Source organism: Mirounga leonina, unplaced genomic scaffold, assembly GCF_011800145.1.
Source record: "Mirounga leonina isolate KUSES-001 unplaced genomic scaffold, KU_Mleo_1.0 Mir_170, whole genome shotgun sequence".
NCBI lineage: Eukaryota > Metazoa > Chordata > Mammalia > Carnivora > Phocidae > Mirounga > Mirounga leonina.
The window spans coordinates 5532937-5551743 of NW_023270433.1; the positions used below are offsets into that span (position 1 = coordinate 5532937).

General features: G+C 51.9%; 1 protein-coding gene across 2 annotated transcripts in view; it reads right to left on the minus strand.

The window, feature by feature from the left end:
* FUBP3 (far upstream element binding protein 3) overlaps window positions 1-18807 on the minus strand; it is a 50982-nt gene that overhangs the window by 7448 nt on the left and 24727 nt on the right. Inside the window, exons 4-14 of one of the 2 annotated variants that reach the window (XM_035015611.1) lie at window positions 16741-16790; window positions 16301-16372; window positions 14992-15049; window positions 12797-12959; window positions 11515-11613; window positions 8788-8892; window positions 7382-7484; window positions 6642-6742; window positions 4883-4957; window positions 4290-4431; window positions 422-582 (exon numbers count right to left, since the gene is read on the minus strand). In XM_035015611.1, coding sequence (XP_034871502.1) covers window positions 422-582; window positions 4290-4431; window positions 4883-4957; window positions 6642-6742; window positions 7382-7484; window positions 8788-8892; window positions 11515-11613; window positions 12797-12959; window positions 14992-15049; window positions 16301-16372; window positions 16741-16790 — 1129 coding nt within the window. The remainder of the gene's footprint in view (window positions 1-421; window positions 583-4289; window positions 4432-4882; window positions 4958-6641; window positions 6743-7381; window positions 7485-8787; window positions 8893-11514; window positions 11614-12796; window positions 12960-14991; window positions 15050-16300; window positions 16373-16740; window positions 16791-18807) is intronic. The other variant, XM_035015612.1, reaches the window with a different exon arrangement.

The following is an 18807-nucleotide window of genomic DNA, read 5'->3' on the forward strand; positions in this document are numbered from 1 at the left end:
CACTCCCTTTCTTTATCTGCTTTGAGGTGCCTGAAACTAAAGCCAGAGTCAATGAAAGCCGCCTGCAGGGCTGGCCGCAGGGGCCACGCCCGCGGGAGTCCGGGGCCGGTGCTGGGGGAAGGCTGCCGCCCCAGCTGCTCGTCTAAGCCTGCAGGGGACCCGGCTCTGGGCCTGAGCTGCTGCGCTGCGGGGGCCTCGGGGAGTTCTGCCACACGGCTTCCTTCAGCGCGCCTGGGCCTGGCCCTGGCATCCCTGGGCCCGGGCCTTCCCCCCTTGGCAACGTGGCAGGGGTCGCCCTCACGTGACATGAGGACCAAAAGGCACAGGCAGTACAAGGTTCTGGGGAAGAGCAGGTACCTTGGACATCCAAAAGAAAACCCAGCTACCATTAAGCCAGGTAGGGGAAGGACCTTGTACGTACGCCAACTTTCTCATCTATGAGATGTCTGGCCACCTCGATCTGTTGAGGAATGCCCCTGATGGTGAATATTCGCAGGTTGGGGTCAGTGTTGGGAGGGGGGTTCCGCTGGAGCTCCACGTGCGCTCCTGACTGCTGATTTATGCTTTTGATGTTCTCACCCCCTGCAGGCAGGCGGACACAAGACAGAAGGGTAAGTGGCAGCAGCGGCTGACCCGCAGGCTCGGCAGTCCCCTCCTGTGAAGAGGAGGAAAGGGTGTCATCCGCACCCCAGCCCTCACCCGAGAGCGGACAAGTACCTTCGATTTACTCAGAAACCGTTCTGACAAACACCAGGGCTCTCTCGTTTGCAAAACCAGACTGAGGAGCGAAGAAGCTGGTCCTCTCCGAGCCGGGCTGAGGCCAGACACCCCGCGGCCCCTGCGCCGAGGCCTGGAGCCCACGGGTGTGCACGGTGGAGCTGGGCTCTTGGAGGCTCACTGCAAGCCCGTCTCCGCCGGGAGAGCACAGTCCATCCTCAGCCCCGTGGGCCACGGCCTCCAACAATGCCTGGAGCCCACTCGGGCCTTCCACGCCTATCCCGTCACTTCTCAAGTCCCTGCCTGCTCCGTGCGGGGTGGGGGGTGGGGGGCAGGTCTAGACAGCGAGGCAGCCGAGGATGGGGGTCACAGAGGCCTGGGTGGAGCGGGGTAATGAAAATTTAGTGGGACCCTTTGAAAAACCTGTGAGAGTTCCAGTCTCTTAATGAGATTTGCGTAACAAAAGCTCCAGCAGGGTCACAATGGTTTGATTCTTCTGAAATTTCACAGAGTTTACAGATCGGTTCTGCTCAACTGGGGTGGGGGGTGGGGCGGAATACAAGGAAAACCCGGGAGCACAGAATTTTGCAACATCAGAAAAAGACAGTCTGGAAAATCTGGTGCGGGCGACCAGAGAGCCCAAATGATCAAAAGCAAAGACTAAAGGCCAGTCTCTGTGTCACTGTACCCTGCCCAGAGTCAACACGAACCTCAAATGACATTTGTCATTTCACGGTAACATGTCCGCAATCCTTCCAGCCCGCTGCTGGAGCGCCTATCAAGCAAGCAGACAAGGAGGGGATCCCAAGAGCAGGCCCAGCCTGTGTTGTGTCTTATCTCATCCTCGATGGGATGCTACGGGCTCAGGAAGCAAGACCAGAGCCGGGGTCCTGCCGGCCTTCCGGAAGGCAGACGCCACAGGGAGGAAACCAGGAGGCTGCCGGCCTTCGGGGAAAGCTTTGTTCAAATCGGCTCGGGCCGCGTGTCAGTTTCGTGGAGAGTGGGTTTCAATTTAAAAGCAAATTAAAAACAACAGTGCAGCAGACCACCGTGTTGTGCACGTGATTCTCTTCGAGTTCTGCGGCAGTTTAAGAAAAGCGTCCCGGCATTTTCCACCTCCAGCACACAGCACTGGCCAATGCAGAAAGTCGCAGAAAAGCCTTCAGCAGCTGGGCAGGGCCGGCCTCAGGGTAGGAGTGAGCCCCACCCCCCACCCCCCCACCCCCGCCCCCAAGGCCTACAACTACCACCCTCTGCTCCTGCACTGTGAATTCATCCTCTTTGCACCATGGAAAGTGAGCAGCTTTGCTCCTGGACAAAGTGCTTCTGGGGCTTAAAGAAGGGCAAGAAGAAGGAACTGGAAGCCCTCCTACCGCACACCCAGCGCCTGAGGGAATCCTCCAGTGTTCCCCAGGCGCCGCTGGGTTCCAGAGGCAAGAGCACAAAAGCGCACGCGTGTCTGAGGCTGAGAGGCCTGCAGCCCGGATGAGCCCTCCTCCGGCGGGCACTCAGACCGGCAGCCCCGCAGGTCCGCTCCCCGAGGCCCGGGCAGCATGCTAATCAGGGGAAGGGGCAGCACAAAACTGCGGCCGGAAGGAGTTCATTTAAGTTCATCTTCCTTCTAAATGAGGTCACCAGCTTGGCACATGGTGGCTGTCTACAGGCTCATTCAGCAGCCCGTCCATTCTTCCACCTGATGGGGGGCAGAAGCGACCCACCAGTGGCCCCCCGGCTGGACGTGAAATCGTAAAGCAATTAATCAACCTGCTAAAAGGCCCGGCTGACAAGAGCAGGGCTGGCCGCACTATCTGTCACTGCTGCTGTATTTATCATGGAAATCCAGCAGGGGCCCCGGGAAGGCGCAGCGTCTGTCCAAGGACTGGGGCTGGGGAGGGGGGGGAGCACAGCCTGCCTGCTTGTGGCTCCCTCTCCTGTCTCCCTCACTCACGCGCCTTCCCTAAGAGGGTGCACCCCCTCGTGTCCAGCCTGTGTGTATGTGTGTGTGTGGCAGGTGAGGGGGGGCGGCGGTGGAGAAAGACCCCAGCTGACAGAACTTTGGGCCTCTGAGGCTGCAGTCGGAACCGCAGGTCACACACAGATCAGTCACTGCTCCATGCTGTCGTCCCTTTCCTGTGGGAGTCGCTCAGGATGACTTTGTCGAGGATAAACCACAGGGGAGGTTCTGCCCACACCCAGATTTCACCGACTAGCAGGAACGGTTGCACTGAAGACAGGGAGGCTGCGCCAGGCTAGAGGGGATGCCCGGTCATCGAGTTAACCCTCCTTGATAAAACGGTCCTCCAGAGGCACAGAAACCTAGCTCTGCTTCTCAACCTACAGGCACCAACTGGTCTGAATCTCACAGTAGCCAAGCTGATGGTCTGGATAGCGGATCTGACTTACCACAGCATCTGGGCAGCTGACAACACCCACTAAACCCTGATCAGCATGTACACCCTGCCAGGAAATGCAGCAATCCCACATTGTTCCTACCATCTTTCAGAGATTGACCATCTAGAAGACGACACAAAGGAGAAGAACGTTTCAAAGGAGCATACCACACACACACACCGTCCACGACAGGGCCAGATGCAGACTCCAGAAGGTGACCGAGAGAGGCAGGAGGGACTGCCCCCTTGGGCCGGCACGAGAGAGCACGCTAAGGCAGCCTCAGCTCTCCGTCAAAGACGCTCCCAAATCACGGTCTGAGGAACGTTAGCTCTCTCCCAGAGGTCAGAGAGGTCTGCTGGTGGCAGAAATGGGAGAAACTCTCGGGGGAAGCCTGTACTGACTTCCTCCCCATGTGGTCAGACAAGTATGAAGGCAGATACAAAGGCCACAGCCAAACGCGCGTGTGCTGCCCGTGGGGAGGCTCCCCCAGAGCCCACAGGGAGGCTAGCCCGCTGCAGAGAAGGCTGCCTGGCGGCCCAGAAAGCTGCCTGCCCTTCCCCTGCTCACAGTGAGGGATGGCTAGGGGCCACATCAGCCACTAACAAGGGGCTCTGACCTAACGTTCCCTACAAAGCCTACAAACAACGAACCAGTCAATTTTTATTTCCCTCCACAGGGTATCCGTTACTCACGGTAAATGTGCTCAAAGCTTCAACACCGTTTTCACATGTGTCAGTAAGGACCAAATACCCAAATACAGTCAGGACAAAAAGTGACACACTTGTCAGAGAGCGACCTTCACTTGCGGAATTATCTTAACTGTTCCTCTGAGCTCCCAGGAGGCAAATTAATCACTACTCGGTTGGTGGACAAACATCCAGAGGCCCCTCAGGCTGGCCAGGGGGCCTTTGGGACAACCTGCGCAGCTTCACCAGGCAGTGGGTCTCACTTCTGGTCTGTTCGTACGGGATAACCGACAGCCCACTCTGCGCGTGCCCGTGAGAAGCCCCGACCTGGCCGGGTCCCTACGGGAGGCAGCTGATGTCACAGCCCGGGCACCTGCAGTCAAGCGCAGCCAACAGCCCTGGACTTCATGCTCTGGAGGTACCGTAGGGGCCCCGTCTGCGGTGGGGTAGGACAGATGGGAGGGGGACCACGAAACCCCATCAGCGGCTCCTCACCTTTGCCTATGACAAGGCCGCACTTATCTGCCGGCACTGGGTAGGTTATCTCCTGGACGCCACCAGGGGCTCCCACAGTCCAGTCGCCACGGCCACGGCCTCGACCTCTGGCCACCGCGAGGCCTCCGAAGCCATCTCTCTCCTGGGAAGGAAGCAAAGCTCCAGTGACGATTTCTGCCACTGCCACCGGGACCACTTTTCAGCCCCAGGGAGGAGGTGAAGTGACAGGATATAATCAGTGCCACACGCTAGAACCTCAGCACCTTTCCACATTTCAGCTTCTGAAGTGCTCTTTCAAAGCCAGAATTAACACAAATCACAGGCGCAAAGAGGACGTGTGCAGACGAACGCGTGTGGTTACCCAAACAGCCCCACTGTACCCAACTGAAACAGGCAGTCAGGTATAAACTCCTGTGTCTGAAGCCCAGTGCCCTGCTGCAGCGAGTCTTAATGACTGGGCCCTAACGTCCAGGTATCGGGGGTCGGTTTTCTCCTCCACACCGAGGCTGCCCTTTCCCGTGGCTAACACACGCTGGGCCTACCAGAAGCCAGGCGTCAGATGCGAAAGAGCTGCGGGCATCTCGAAGTGGTACCTGAGTGGCAAGCAGGCCTCCAACCCTCCCGTCCGCAGACACTGCTGAGGGTAGTCGGGGCACCTCGCAATCCAACTAGCAGAAAGGATAAAAGGCTCTTAAAGAAAGCCGGGTTGTCCCAGTCTCCCCAAAAGGAGGGAAAAAACCAGGTGCGTGGGCTCGTGGTTTGGGGCCGGAGCAGCCTCCAACATCGTCACGCCGGGCCCCCAGCAGAGAGAGCACAACCCACGGCCAACACCTAACAGAAGAAGGTTCCTTTCATTCAGGGGCAGCCAATCTCGTTGGAGGTCTTTGTCCTCTGACTCACTCTGGTACTGCAGCATCTACATTCTTTTTTTACATGTTGAGGGCAAACGTGGTCAAGCCGAGAGCCCCTCCATGGAAGGCAGAAGCTGAGCCGATGCTCAAGACAGCGGACAAATGTCTGGCAAAACCTGCCTATGCTGATTCAGGGTACACTGAGCTCTTACCCAGAATCTAAACCAGCAGAAAGCAGAGGTGGTTGGAGTGCTCTTTTCCCTGCATTTGGCTTTTAGGAGAAACAAATGATGAGTAAACAAGGCAATTTTAGGGATTTATGTCAAAATGCCTGCACGCGCGCGTGTGTGCGCACACACAGCCCACTTCCTGGCCTGCACCAGACTCGCGGAGGTGAGGCTGTCTCCCCGCCGCCCTGCACCTCCGTAGCTCTGGGTCTGTCGACTCTTCCTGCTACAAATGATGCTGGGCTCACTTAGGGACTCTTCTGAACTGGTCTCATTCTAAGAATTGCTCTGGACTCTGGCAGAAGCCCAAGCCCCCTCTCTGGGATCTGCTGATTCGGGAAGTCTGCAGTGGGGGCCATCATCCTGTAACTTCAACACGACGCTCAGCGACTTGGGGGACCATGTGGGCGGCATGCCTGGTACATCCCCCCCCCCCCCCCCCCCCCCACAGCTGAGGGCTCGCCCCGGGGAGGTTCAGAGGCTCATCCCAGCTCACACGGCTCACGGCAGAGCAGGGGCTACGGTTTCCGATCACGTGCTTCTCCTCAGCTCCACGTGTTTTTAAACTTTCCCTCAGTTTGGCACACCTGAGACATGCTGACCTAGCGTCAGTCACAGGGGTTCCAGGAGCACTTCACAGCAGGGGCAGGCGGAGATGCTAACAGCCTCACACAAGCTTGCTCGCCTCCCCAGACAGAGATGTGTGCGGAATCCAGTGCGTGAAGACAGCTCTAAGACTCTGGAGGAGCCTGAAGTGTTTTCTGAGGCTAAGATTAGAGTTTATTTATTTTTTAAGTAGACTCCATGCCCAGCATGGAGCCCAATGCGGGGCTTGAACTCGTGACCCTGAGATCAAGACCTGAGCTGAGATCAAGAGTCGGACGCTAAACCAACTGAGCCACCCAGGCGCCCTGGAGTTGACTTAATACAGTTCCACGCAAGGTGCACCCGAAGGCTTGACACGTGGTGACCTGCGCTGTACTTCTCCCAATAGTTTATAGAGTCAGGAACTTACTGTGTCAAGAAAACCTAGACCCTGGGATAACAAAGGCAGGAGAGCAAGAAGCTAGTAACAAAATACATGAAGGCAGGAAACAGGCAGGTATAGAAAAGCCACTGGCCGTGTACCCGGAAGTGGGTAACTGACAAGAGTGCTGTGTTCCAGAAATGTGACCCAAGAGGGCGTGGCTGCTCTACGGTGCTGCCCCGAGACCCCGTGTGGCACTTTCTGCTTTTGCAGGTGATGCATGGGAACCCCAGAGCGCCGGACCCACCTGGGCTGTAAGAATAAGCTCGTTGATGATGTGTGCTGCGTGCTGACACCGATCTGGGGGTCCCATGACTTGTGCAGCTCTCTCCGGACTAATACCATCGTCTGCAGAACAATGTGAGAGGCGGGGTCAGGAAAAGCCCAACTTCAGTTGGAAACAAAGATCAGTCTGACTTGCAATCAATGCATAGAGAAGCATGTACGGTTCCATCTTTTTGCATGGTCCATGTCAACACTCGCTTCTCATGCAATTACAGGCATTTAAAAAAGCTATTGTTACAGAAACACAAAACAATAAAGCAAAAGAAAGCAGAGTTGAGCTACGGCAATGTTGGCAAAAATGAACCTATCACAATGTTCTCCCATCTTCAGAGAAATGAGGAAAATTAAGACAATGTAAATAATTTTGCTCATGAAGGTAAATCTACAAAATTTAAAGAACTGTCCTTTATTCTAAGATGTTAGTCCTTTTTTAAAATGGTTTATCTTTAAATAATGAAGTCAAAATAACAGGGTTTTTTTTTTTTTAAGTCTTTACTTAACAAAATTAAAAGCTGGAAATGCTATGAGGGCCCGGAGGAGAAAGCTAGATTGATAATTTGGTAATAGTATGGGGGAGGAGGGGGAGGAAGAGAAGGAGAGAGGGAGGGAACACACAATGAGCCAATTACAGAGTCCTTGTCTTGTTAAGTGCTTTGTAAGTCTTCATAGCACTAAGGATTTTTGAGGGTCATCAAAACCAACCTGGCTTGAACTGAATCCTCACCCCGGCATCATTCTGAATCTTTTTGATCATTTCCCCATTTCTTCCTATTACAATCCCAACAGCAAACCTTGGCACAGACACCTGAGCACAGGGAAACAAAAGCTGATCAGAGCCGTCCGCAAATCCGTTATTTCTTAAAGGATACATTAAAAAAAAAAAACCACACACACAAAACCCAAAAAACAAACAGCTTGATTTTGATTGCAGTGAATTCCTGGAAATATGATCTAGCATATTTTTCCCTCTTAGGAAAAATACCGTGATTGATGATTGTATTCCTGCCTATTAAGTATATCTAATGCGTCTGAGATTTTATCACAATAGTTATAAAAATGAAGGAAAGCATAATAAACCTTATACATAAAAGGTTAAAAATGGCAACCTTATCTTCCGAGTTCCATGGAATCAGCATAAATATACCAGGTATGCTGATTATATTGGTGGTCCTTGAAAATGTTTTTTTATCGCCCCTTTATTCTTCTATTGTGATAAAATATACAGAACATAATCTATCATTTTAACCATCTGTAAGTATATAGTTCAGTGGCAATTGTTGTGTAACCATCACTGGTCTCTACACCCCCACCCCAAAACCTTTTCATCACCCCCCCCCAAAAAATTCTGTATCCACTAAACAGAGACTCTTTCCATCAGCCCTGGTCACCTCTGCTCTACATTCCGTCTCAATGAACTTGCCCATCCTGGGCACCTCGTGGAAGTGGAATCCCACAGTATTTGTCCCTCTGCATCTGGCTTATTTTACTAAGCGTGATGTTCGCAAGCTCTCTCCATGGTGCAGCGTATTGCAAGACTTCATTGTAAAGGAAAGCTTTCTGGGGCACCTGGGTGGCACAGCTGGTTAGGCGCCCGACTCTTGGCTTTGGCTCAGGTCATGATCTCAGGGTTGTGAGATCGAGCCCTGCGTTGGGCTCTGCACTCAGCGGGGAGCCTGCTTGAGATTCTCTCCCTCTGCCCCTCCCTGCCCCTGCACACGCTCGCTCTCTCTCATAAATAAATCATTAAAAAATTTTTTAAAAAGTAAAGGAAAGCTTTTCACCCCATTCCACCTCATCAGTAAGTTGGGCTTCCAAGTCTGATACGATCACAAAGCAGAACACCTAGAAAACCTGGCCTCTGGTCTTCACCTGAGCAGCAGGAAAAGCCTTGAGGCAAAACCTCATAAGCAGGAGGATGGCCCCATTCCCTGAAATGTGTGCAGCTGGCTCCCCTCCCCACCGCCGACTATTTCGGTCCTTCCTCACAGCCACCCTGGCTTCGAAGATGAGATCAAAGCTCGCTCACTCCCTCAAGCTAACCAAAGTGCAGCCTACAATCGGAAAGCGCAGCCCGTCTGCCTGGGAACTGACCTGCGGGGTAAGCATACCTCTATGCTGCCTCCTCCCACGCGGGCACCAAAGTCACCTCGGACACCTCGGAAGTCAGCTTGGTCTTTCTCTCGGATGATCTCTAATACCATTTCTCTTGCTTGCTGTGTAAACACAGAGAAAAGGCATTATGGAAACCAAAATCCCAAGAAAAGACATGACACCAGGTGACATTTCAAGATCAGACCCTGTTACGTCGGGCTTAAAGACTCAGAAGGCGCTTAGCTGTGCGACAGGTCACTTCCTGGGTTACAATACAGGACATGAGTAGGCTGCTGGGGAGGGTTACATATATCAAATCTTAGGTGATGTGTTCTTTATACTGCCCAAGACATCCACACAGACAAGGGGCCTCCCGCCTTTAAACCACAGTCGGATCAGCACATTTGTGCTGGGTCAGAGCTTGATTACTATGGCCTGAGGCATTTTGGCACACTGTTTCTTCCTGAGAGCTCTGTGGGCAGATTCCACGGAAAAGACATTACAAGGCATTCCATCGCAGAGGATCTCTGGGGAGGTGAAGGGAAAAAGCCAGCCCAAGGGGCCTGAAAATATCTTCCAGCACCCAGAGATCAAATACCCCAATTACCAATTGGCAAGACTACCTCCCGGGCCTGACGCTCTCAGAGGCACACTCAGCGTCCTCTGCCCCCAAATGCACTTAAGTCAGTCCATCGTCCCCACACCGATCCCAGCCCCATAGGAATCTGCACAAACATCAGGCGTACATAACAGCTCAAGGTCATGGGAACCCAAACTGCATCCTGGTTCTGGAAAAACCAAACCAAGCCAAAAAACCCCCAAACAGCAATTAAAGTCTTCAGACATTTGGAGAAATTGGAGTATGGGACTGACTATAAGACGATGTTAGGAGACTTGCTACCATTTTCTTAGGCCTGGTTATAGAAATTAGTTCTTATTCTTAGGAGACGTATGCAGGATCTAGGGGCAGACGGTCATGACGCCTGCCATTTACTCACTTAGAAATGGTATGGTAAAGCAGAAATAAGTAAATAAAGTAGACACACGTTAGCGTGGCAAAATGACAGGCCGGATGAGGCTACACACGTACATGTTCACCGTTCTATCTTTTCAACTTGTATGTTTGAAGTTTTTCATAATAAAAAGTTGGGGAGAAAAAACAAACGACCAACAACTTATCCTAAACACAGCAAACAGCTTTTCCCAAATAAAAAATGTGGAATACACAGTTTTAAAATTAAAAAAAAAACTAAAAACCTTTGGTTGTCATGATTTTCCTGCAAATTCAGGGAACATCAAGGAAATAAGCTCTTTGCTCCAGTGTTCTTTTCATAAAAGAACCAAAGGTTCCACCAGCGACGGCAAGCAGGGAGCCCACCTGGACATGTTTAGGGAAGTTAGAAGCTCTGGGGGGCAAGGCACCTGGGGGACCCTGGCCTGCTGGAGGGGAGTGAAGGGCCACACCACTGACTGGAGCCCAAGGAAAGAGGCTGTTTTCATCACTGGCCCTCAATCCTGTTTTAAAACCAGGATTTTACATATGTAATATGTACTTGGACCAGAAGAACTACCAGTGACACCAACTTGAGTTAAGCCAAGCAACAGCATTAAGCACTGGGGGAAATAAATAGGTGAAGGGGATTAAGAGGTACAAACTTGCATTTATACAAGAAATAAGTCACAGAGTTGAGAAGTACAGCACGGGGATACGGTCACTAATACTTTAGTATCTCTGCACAGTGACGGAGGGTAAGCACACGCATGGTGAGCCACTTCGTAATGGACAGAATTTCCCAATGTGTTGAGTCACTATGTTGTACCCCTGAAACGGACACAATATCATGTGTCGATTACAGTAAAAACACATCCATACGTCAATAAAGTATCACGGGAGGGGAAGAATAGGGGGAAATATTTTGCCAGAGACTGGTAGCCTCTGCTGGCTCAAAGCCCCAGAACTCCCACGGAGAAACAGCTGCTGCTGACAGACCAGCTCACCAAGGTGCGTCACCCCGGCGCTCCTCTAAATGCAGCAAAGGCGCAGCACGCTGCAGCGGGCAGGGAAAGAACATTCGGAGTTCACGGGAACAGACACATTCCCACAGCCAGCCCACTCACGTTCCTGCTGACAGCGCGAGTCGGAGGGTGGATCTGCCCCCGATGGTCTAAGACTAAGCCCCCTACTGCTTTCCGAAATGGGCTGTCCTCTGTGGCTGGGAGCTCAGGGCACAGGCCGCTTGCTCCAAGGGCACACATATGCCTGTGGGCCGCTCACCTCCCACCTGAGCTGGAGGTCTTGCAAATACGGGCCAAGAGAGAACAAGCAAGTAAGAGCCAAACAGAGCCTGCAGCTGAGGTGCCTGCGGGCCAACAGATGGGAGACTGCATCTGATCAGTGCAACAAAACCGTCTTCATTTGTGGGAATATTGCGTACATGCAGTGTCCATGACCATCGCCGCCATCCTCATGTGGCTCTTAGGCTCTCAAAATATGGCTAGTGTAAACGAGGAAATCCGTCCTCATTTACTCTGAATTAATCTAAATGGCCACCTGTGGCTCGTGGATCTGGTGGAAGCAAGACAGCCCTGCAGCCCTTCCATCATCAGACTTGGTTTGGGACAATAGTTCACCTTAAATGAACATCCAGTTTTACAACTTCTTGAGTGACACGCAAGCTCCACACATTCCTCCCGAGTGCTACCCCCATGCCCAGGACCCACCCGATCCGTGGTTTCTCCCCTACCTGTACTTTGAACGGGTCTCCTGTGATGCGGAGAGGCTTATCTGCTCCCGTAGGCAACGGGCCATCCTGGATCATGACCATTTTCACACCTGTCCGCTCCTGTGGGGGTAGCACACCAGGACAGGCCTCATTGCCGTGAATAAGAACGTGCACGTACTGCAAGCACAGGGCTGGGCCCTGTCTACCATCAGGCATGTCCCACCGACCACGAGGTGCTGCCCTCTGAGGTTGCCAGCATGCAGGCCATGGTAGACAGCTGCCAAGTGCAATATGGAAAACCGTTTCCCAAAACCCTCCTCCTTTCCTGGTCCCCAGAATATCTCAACCTGAGGAACTCTTTTTCGGAGCGGCCAGGCACTAACGTCATCTAGTTAGGGCCCGTGCACAGCTCTGAGACGGAAGGGTTCCTGTTGCCCTATTTCACTGATGGGGCGGGCCCTGAGAGCAAGCTGCCCAAGGTCCCAGAGCTGAGGTGGGGCGGGGAGGCAGCAAAAGGTGGATTCTGGCTTCCAGGACCCTAGAGCCCACACCACAGTGCCCACTGGGCCGAGGGCTGGGCCGTGAGCACGCACCCCTGACCTGCAACTTCAAAAGCTCAGTTGTTTGGAGATAAAAGTTTGAGCATAACTCATTTGGCAGCAAAACTAACGTGAACTCTCGGGAGTGTGTCTATAGCCCGACTCTCACTGAGTGTGACTGTCATTGCATTTGACTAGGCCAACAGGCATCTGATTACGGGGTGCGCCCCGGAACTTGCCAGGGGTGTTCAATTCTGAAACACGTCTGGCTCCCCGTGTCTCACACGAGGGATTCTGGAACAATAGCAGCTAATGTCTGGGGAGCATTTACTCAGTAACGGGCTCTGTGCGAAGGATCTTAGGTAAAGATAAAATCAAGAGTATCATTTCAGCCTCATGACAGCAGTGAGGCCGACAGGGCTCTGAGCCCTCGAGAAATACTCAAACGTATTTAAGATCCCACAGCTAGCGAGGGGGCGTACGGCTGGCTAAGAGCCCCAGCTCTGGACGTGGTACTTTCATCTGAGATGTTGTCACCTGGTGGTAAAAGCAACCCTCACAGAGCATCACTGCCCCAGCGGGCCGCGGTACCTGTTCATAAAGCATCTGTCCAACAGAGGATCTGTGGCACCGAAGGGTGCTGGGAAGCTCTGCACCAAGGGGTGTACAGCCAGCCCAGCGGGGGGAATCCGAGTTAGGACCAGCCCTCCCCAACCAATCCCAGAAGGCCCGTTGAAATGCCACTCTGCTAAGGGCTCACATACCTGCAACTGCTTGATTGTTTCCCCTCCTTTGCCGATGACCAGACCCACTTTAGACGCAGGGATAAGAATTTCCTGGATCGTGCTATTGCCGTCTATGTCGTTATGAAAGCCAGGTCCGTTCCGACAGCGGTCCACGATCTGCCCCAGGAGCCGTTTGGCTTGTCTTTGGGAGGGAAAAGAATCACAAGAGAAGGAACATTAAATGAATGTGCTGGGCGCCCATGGGAGGGAAACAGCACCGGGGGAGGACCACGAAGGAGTCAAGGCAGCCCTCCATCCAGCTCCAGCTCCTGCCCCCACAACCCGGGAGGTCTCTGCCATCCGCCACGCTACCGGGCTGGAATTTAAAAGCAACACACACCGGACGCCAACATTCCAACACAGCCCTGTCCGGCCTGCCCTCTGCTCCTGAGGATGTCTGGCGTTCCCATCACCAACGTGTCTTGTCTCCTATCACAACCGTCAGCCGCTAAGGTGGCGGAGACCACCTCTGATCCCTCTGCACCTTTCCCTGGTCCCCAGTCCACCATAATGCTTCCCACAGAGGAGACACTCAAGAGACACTCGTTAAATACGGGCAGGAGAGAGCAACGAGAGAGGTGGGAAGAAAGAAAGCGAGGGTTAGTAGTCACCATCTGAATTCCCAGACTCCAAATCTCTTCTCCCTAGCCAACCTGCTCTCCGGCTTTTGAGCTCAGGCAATGGATCGCCAGTGTGGTCTCCAGGGGTGGGAAGAGGAGGCAGGGGCCTGGGGCAGCTGCAGAGCCACAGATGCTGGCTCCATGCCTGTCCGCTCGGATCTCCAGGCCCCCCGCTTCCCCTGTGATGCTGTCTGGTGCCGGGGGACTCGGAGGCTGGGGAGGGACACTGCCTTGTCGACATAGCACGCCCAGCCCAGCCCCCCAGGCCACCTGTTGGGGCGATTGCGTTTTCAGCACCAGAAGCTCCCCTGGCTGGTCTGGTCTGCGGTATTTGTTCTTTAAATCACCACGTATGGTCTGTTTTTTGGCTCCTCGGATAGGGAAGAATTCTGCTACTATGCAGCACCCGAAGAAGAAAATGAAACTGTTTCCTCCTAAAGTTACAATCCCGTTGCCCGACTGCCTGGGTAGAAGAGGAAGCAGGAATGGTTAGAAGAGCAGAGGAAAGAAGAGAGAAAGGGAGGAAACAGATGTTGCCTTTCATCGTCTTGAGCCTCTCTGGGTACAGAATCGGCCTGGCCAGTCTTCTCAGCGACACCAGCTTTTTAATATTTTGCTTGTGTACTAAATTACCCTGTGTTGGAAGAAAAATGCCTCGACTCTAGCAAACCCACCCCCCTTGGCCTATAACGCACACCTGCCAGTGATACTTATTCTGGTTCACTGCTTGCAATGTTGCGGCAGAACAAGAAAATTTAAACTCATCTGGACTCCCGGAGAAATGGAAACAGTAAAACAGCCCTATCTACTGAGCCAGAGAGAATCTTAGCACCCCTGTCCCTAAATACAACGCTACTCAGTCGACTGAAAAGGGAGAGCGAGCAGACTCTAAGTTAGTACATCCCTGTTCCCCAGGAGGTTCGTGGATCGACGAGGCCTGCCTCTGGTGGTTCAAGGCTCTGGGCACGGGTGTCCCACAGTCAGAAAGCAATGCCAGCCATAAGGGGGTTGCAAGGGCCCCCCACAGTCAGGACACCCTCTGACCGGTCCATACAGCCCTCCGAGAGGAGCAATGGCCACGAAGAGTCAATTCATTTGGTTCATGGATGTCAAAAGGGCAATGGGATCAGCCCCAGGCAAAAGACCTGGTACCAGGATTCTCAATGGTTCACCAAGTGACAGGCTCACGAAGGCAGACCTGCTCAGGGAAAGGAGGTGTCACCAAGGAAGAAGTAAAAGCTGATGAGAGCCTTCAGGCGGGGCGAACGCACGCTCTTTAAAGAACCTGGTGTATGAAGTGGATGTTATGACGGCTGCCAGAAATTCTGTAGGGTTTGGGAAAAAAAAAAAAGGTGATACCTCATGTGTTTTAAGTAACAGCAAACTCCCCTGGCGTGGCCACCTCCCAGATCCTTCTCCACAGAAGCATCTGCTTTCGTGGCCAGGCTGCGGCAGAGATCCACAGTGTTCAGTGACAGTTTTGCCCTTCCATGTCTCCCCATGTGGGGAAGGAGGAAGAAGAGTGACAGGAAAAAGTAAATAAAATAAACTTACTCAATACTTTCTGGGGTTCCGGTAAGTACACAGGGCCTCTCTGGAATCCCAGAACTCTCTATAAGAAGAATCAAGAAGATGAGGTGTGTTGGTGGGCGTCAGGCTACCGTGCACCCGTGTCTCTCTGGGCCGCTCCTACAGCGGCCCCACAGAAGCCCAGGCCCCGGGAAAGACAGTTTGCTTCCCCTTGTGGAGAGAACAGGAGGCTGGTAGCTCCACCCTAAACGCTCAAAGTAGAAACAAGTTCTGCAGGGGGGCGGGCAGGACGCTGCGGAGCCCTCAGAGTGGGTCCTGATTGGGAGTCTCAGCTTCATTTCTGACCCATTTGTGTGCTAAGAAGTGCCTGAGTCGCGTCACCCGCTCTTCCTCAGTTTCTCCGCCTGCAGAGTGGGGTAAGGTCACCTGCTTGCACACCAGTGAGCAATTTAATGGTAGATGCACATCAGGCCTATTACCGGGTAGTGCATGAATCTCCCAAGAGAGCAGTGATATCTATGTGGAAATAGTTCCGGGCGATTTGACAAGAGAGGAGAAGCTTGCTTTCCAACACCACACGACGCTTTACTTTGTTCCTAAAAAACTTGCCCCTTAAAATTCTTTAACTCCAAAAAAAAAAAAAGACAAATAACTGACAGCAGTTACTGCCTTCGAGACATTGTAACATGTATCTTTTAAACAGACAAATGCCTCTCTGGTCAACGGTCCTCCACGCCCCCTCCTGCACTATGGAAAGAGACCAAACTCAAACGAGTTGTTCGAACTATTCGTAAGAATGTTTCTTTTCCTCAACCTCTCTCCATAATTCATGGTCAAAACGGACCCAGCTGGGAAAGGTCCTGAACTGCGTTTTACGTGTGCTCATTTAGCCAGAACCCCCCAGCTGGCCTTGGCCTCTTTCCACAACGAGGGGTGGGAGGGGTGGTCTAATCCTGGGGAGCCAGTGAGCAGTCCCCAGGAATGACCCCAAAGCCACAGCACTCCTCTAGGCCCCACTGTCTGGCATAACACCCTGGTACAGAAAACGGAGTTCCCAGAGCAACAGGTATCTGGCAGGGGTCACGCGGAGCCACAGAACTACAGAGGGCCTCCTCCAGAGGCCAGACGGGCGGCCTCATCTCCGGGCCTGCTTTTGCCCTGGTTTTTCTGGTTCTCATCTGAGTCCAGCTCTAAAAGCACAAGGAAAACAGCAATCGCACATACTTACCCAGGCCCCTAAACTTCTAAGCAACGAGCAAAGGTAATGAATCTGGAAAACTGGACAAAATACTGATTCCTACCAAACTGAGATCTAGGAAAAAAGAAGCCTTACCTGAAGCAATCTGAATTTTGCAACCAGATTCTGCTTGAATCCGTGAAATCTGCTCACCTCCCCTGCCGATAACTGAAACAAATGGAACAGGGTCAGAACATTACTCCGTTCCATATTTAACCATGCATGAATGACTTAATTAATTCAGCAAACATTTACACTTGGCTCGTGGCACTGCAAAGCAGGGTGGCCTCAGCGAGCCATGGAAATCACATGTGAAACACAGTGGACAGGTACAGGGTACTCCAGCTCAAGTGAGGAGAGAGGTGGGGTGGGGAGAGAGATTGGGGGAGGCCGGCGCGTGGGTCTCTATCTCTCAGCCTGGAGAGAGCCGTGCAGCCCTTTGGGGCTCTGGGGGACACAGTGTGCAAAGCATTCTACCACAGCGACAGTTACACTGAGAGATTCATCAGGGGAAAGTAGATAATGTGGATACTTACTAAATCCAACCATTTTATCAGGCACTTTGAATTCTTCTGTTATTACTGCCCTAAAAACAAAGAACATTTTTGGAAAAACATAAAAAGAATTTCACGGCCATGTCAGGTTCCCCAAATTTCCCATGTTGGCAATGCTGGAAGACAGAGACTTAAAACGAATCATGCCAGTTCGGCCAACAAGTCCCCAGCCCTCAAGAAAGAGAGTCATCTAACGGGCCCTTTGGTCAATCCTTTCTCGAAAAGATCCAAGCCTCCCCTCTCGCTGTGTCAGAGGAAGAAACCTCTGATTTTTCATTAAACCATCAACTCTACTAACAAATGCCTTTTCTTCTTGGTATTGCTTAACACTTAAAAGACTCTCCGAGGCTTGTGAAGTTAGTTTAGACTCCTTCCGGTCTCGTTGCTAGATACAGACAGCAATGTTGAATTTCTCTTCAACATTCCTTGTTTCCCCATCTTTTTATTGCTTTCTGGCCTCCCTCTAATTTATCTGTTTCGGGTGAGATGCTCCAAATGGAACCAGTATCCAGCCGAGGCCTAATCAGTGTTGACCAGGACAGGGATAATCACCTCACTCACTCTGCAAGGTACTTCCGTTAAATGCTATCCCATCCATTACGTGTTGGGTGGTTTTGTTTTGTTTTTTTTTTTTTAAACAACTACTGCACTGGTTCTTTCAAACAAACCTTCAGATTTGCCACAGAGTGTACTGTGGACAATATCTAATTTGCCCAACGCCCCAGAAAGCAATTAAATCTAAACATTTACCTTAGGAGGAAGCTAAATGCAAGTAGTTTAAAAAGAAAAAAAGGTAAGCATTTTTAAACCTCTCTCACACAGCTGGATTTTTACCCATCATGGAGAAGATCGAATCAAGTGCACGTTTTTAGGGACAGCGGGGCACACAGGAGAAAGACGGCATCATCAACAGCATTCGCCACTCCATCAGTCTGAGGAGAGCAGACCGTCTTCTGCCCGAGTTTACCTCCCCCGGTTTATACATGTGCAGAGATCCTCCCTACGTCTTGGGATATTTGAGTTCGCCCCCAAATGAGGCAATTCCAACGTCCTAAATCAGTAACACTGCGGGCCCGACACATCCGGACAGGGCGCGGGGTCCCTGTGGGGAGTGTTTCCCGGCCGTGGCGAAGGGTCACGGTGCTCCCGTGCGTGCAGCCACAGGACTGCGGCTCATGTGTGTAGCACCGTCTGTTCTCAGCAAGTGTTACTGGGGAATTTACTAGAAGCCGCTCAACATGATCACAATACAAACTGCCACACAACTCAGGCAGTTCCTCAGCCCTCAGGAACGGCAGGAGCAGACTCTCTTTGAGGAAGGAATGTATGAAGATGAGCTGCTCTGGGCCCCCTGGAAGACAAAGCTCCATTCTGATTGCGAGGCTGAAACTTGTCGAATGCACAAAGTATGAACATTCTCGGGAAAGTAAAATCTTAATTACGGCTTTATAGGAAAATTATGTTTGACACCAACAGCAACATCATTTAAATTATTCTAATTCATTAAAGAACAAAGCAAACCAATAACACAACAAAACCCAGGTTAAATCTTTTGGTTAACTGAGGCCTGATGATTTCTAGAAACTCCCAAACATCTGTGTAGAACACAAGAGCATATAATTTTATCATTGCTGGTGAAGATTAAGGATAATATGTTATAGTACCAGATGCACACCGCAGAATGTCATCCATGAGGGAAGAGAAACTGTGGCAGTTTCCTGCATATTTTATTCTTTTTGAAGGATAACATTGTGACCACAAATATCCTACCTTACAGACTGGTCTTTTTAAAGCCCAGACGTCTCTGTATCTAAATCCTCAATATTTAAGGGAAGGCTATGAGGGTAAACTGAGGCAGGGAAACAACTAGGCCTTTCTCCAAGGTTCTCTGGCAAGTCCCTCCTCAAGGGCATGAGCTGGAGCCTGGGCTTCTGGCCGCCTAGGCCCATGACTCCTTGAGAATCACAAACTTTATCTTGTGAAAGCCCAACGATGCACACTTCTTGGGGACGACTTTGCTCAAATGAAGGCATTAAGGATTCATAAAAC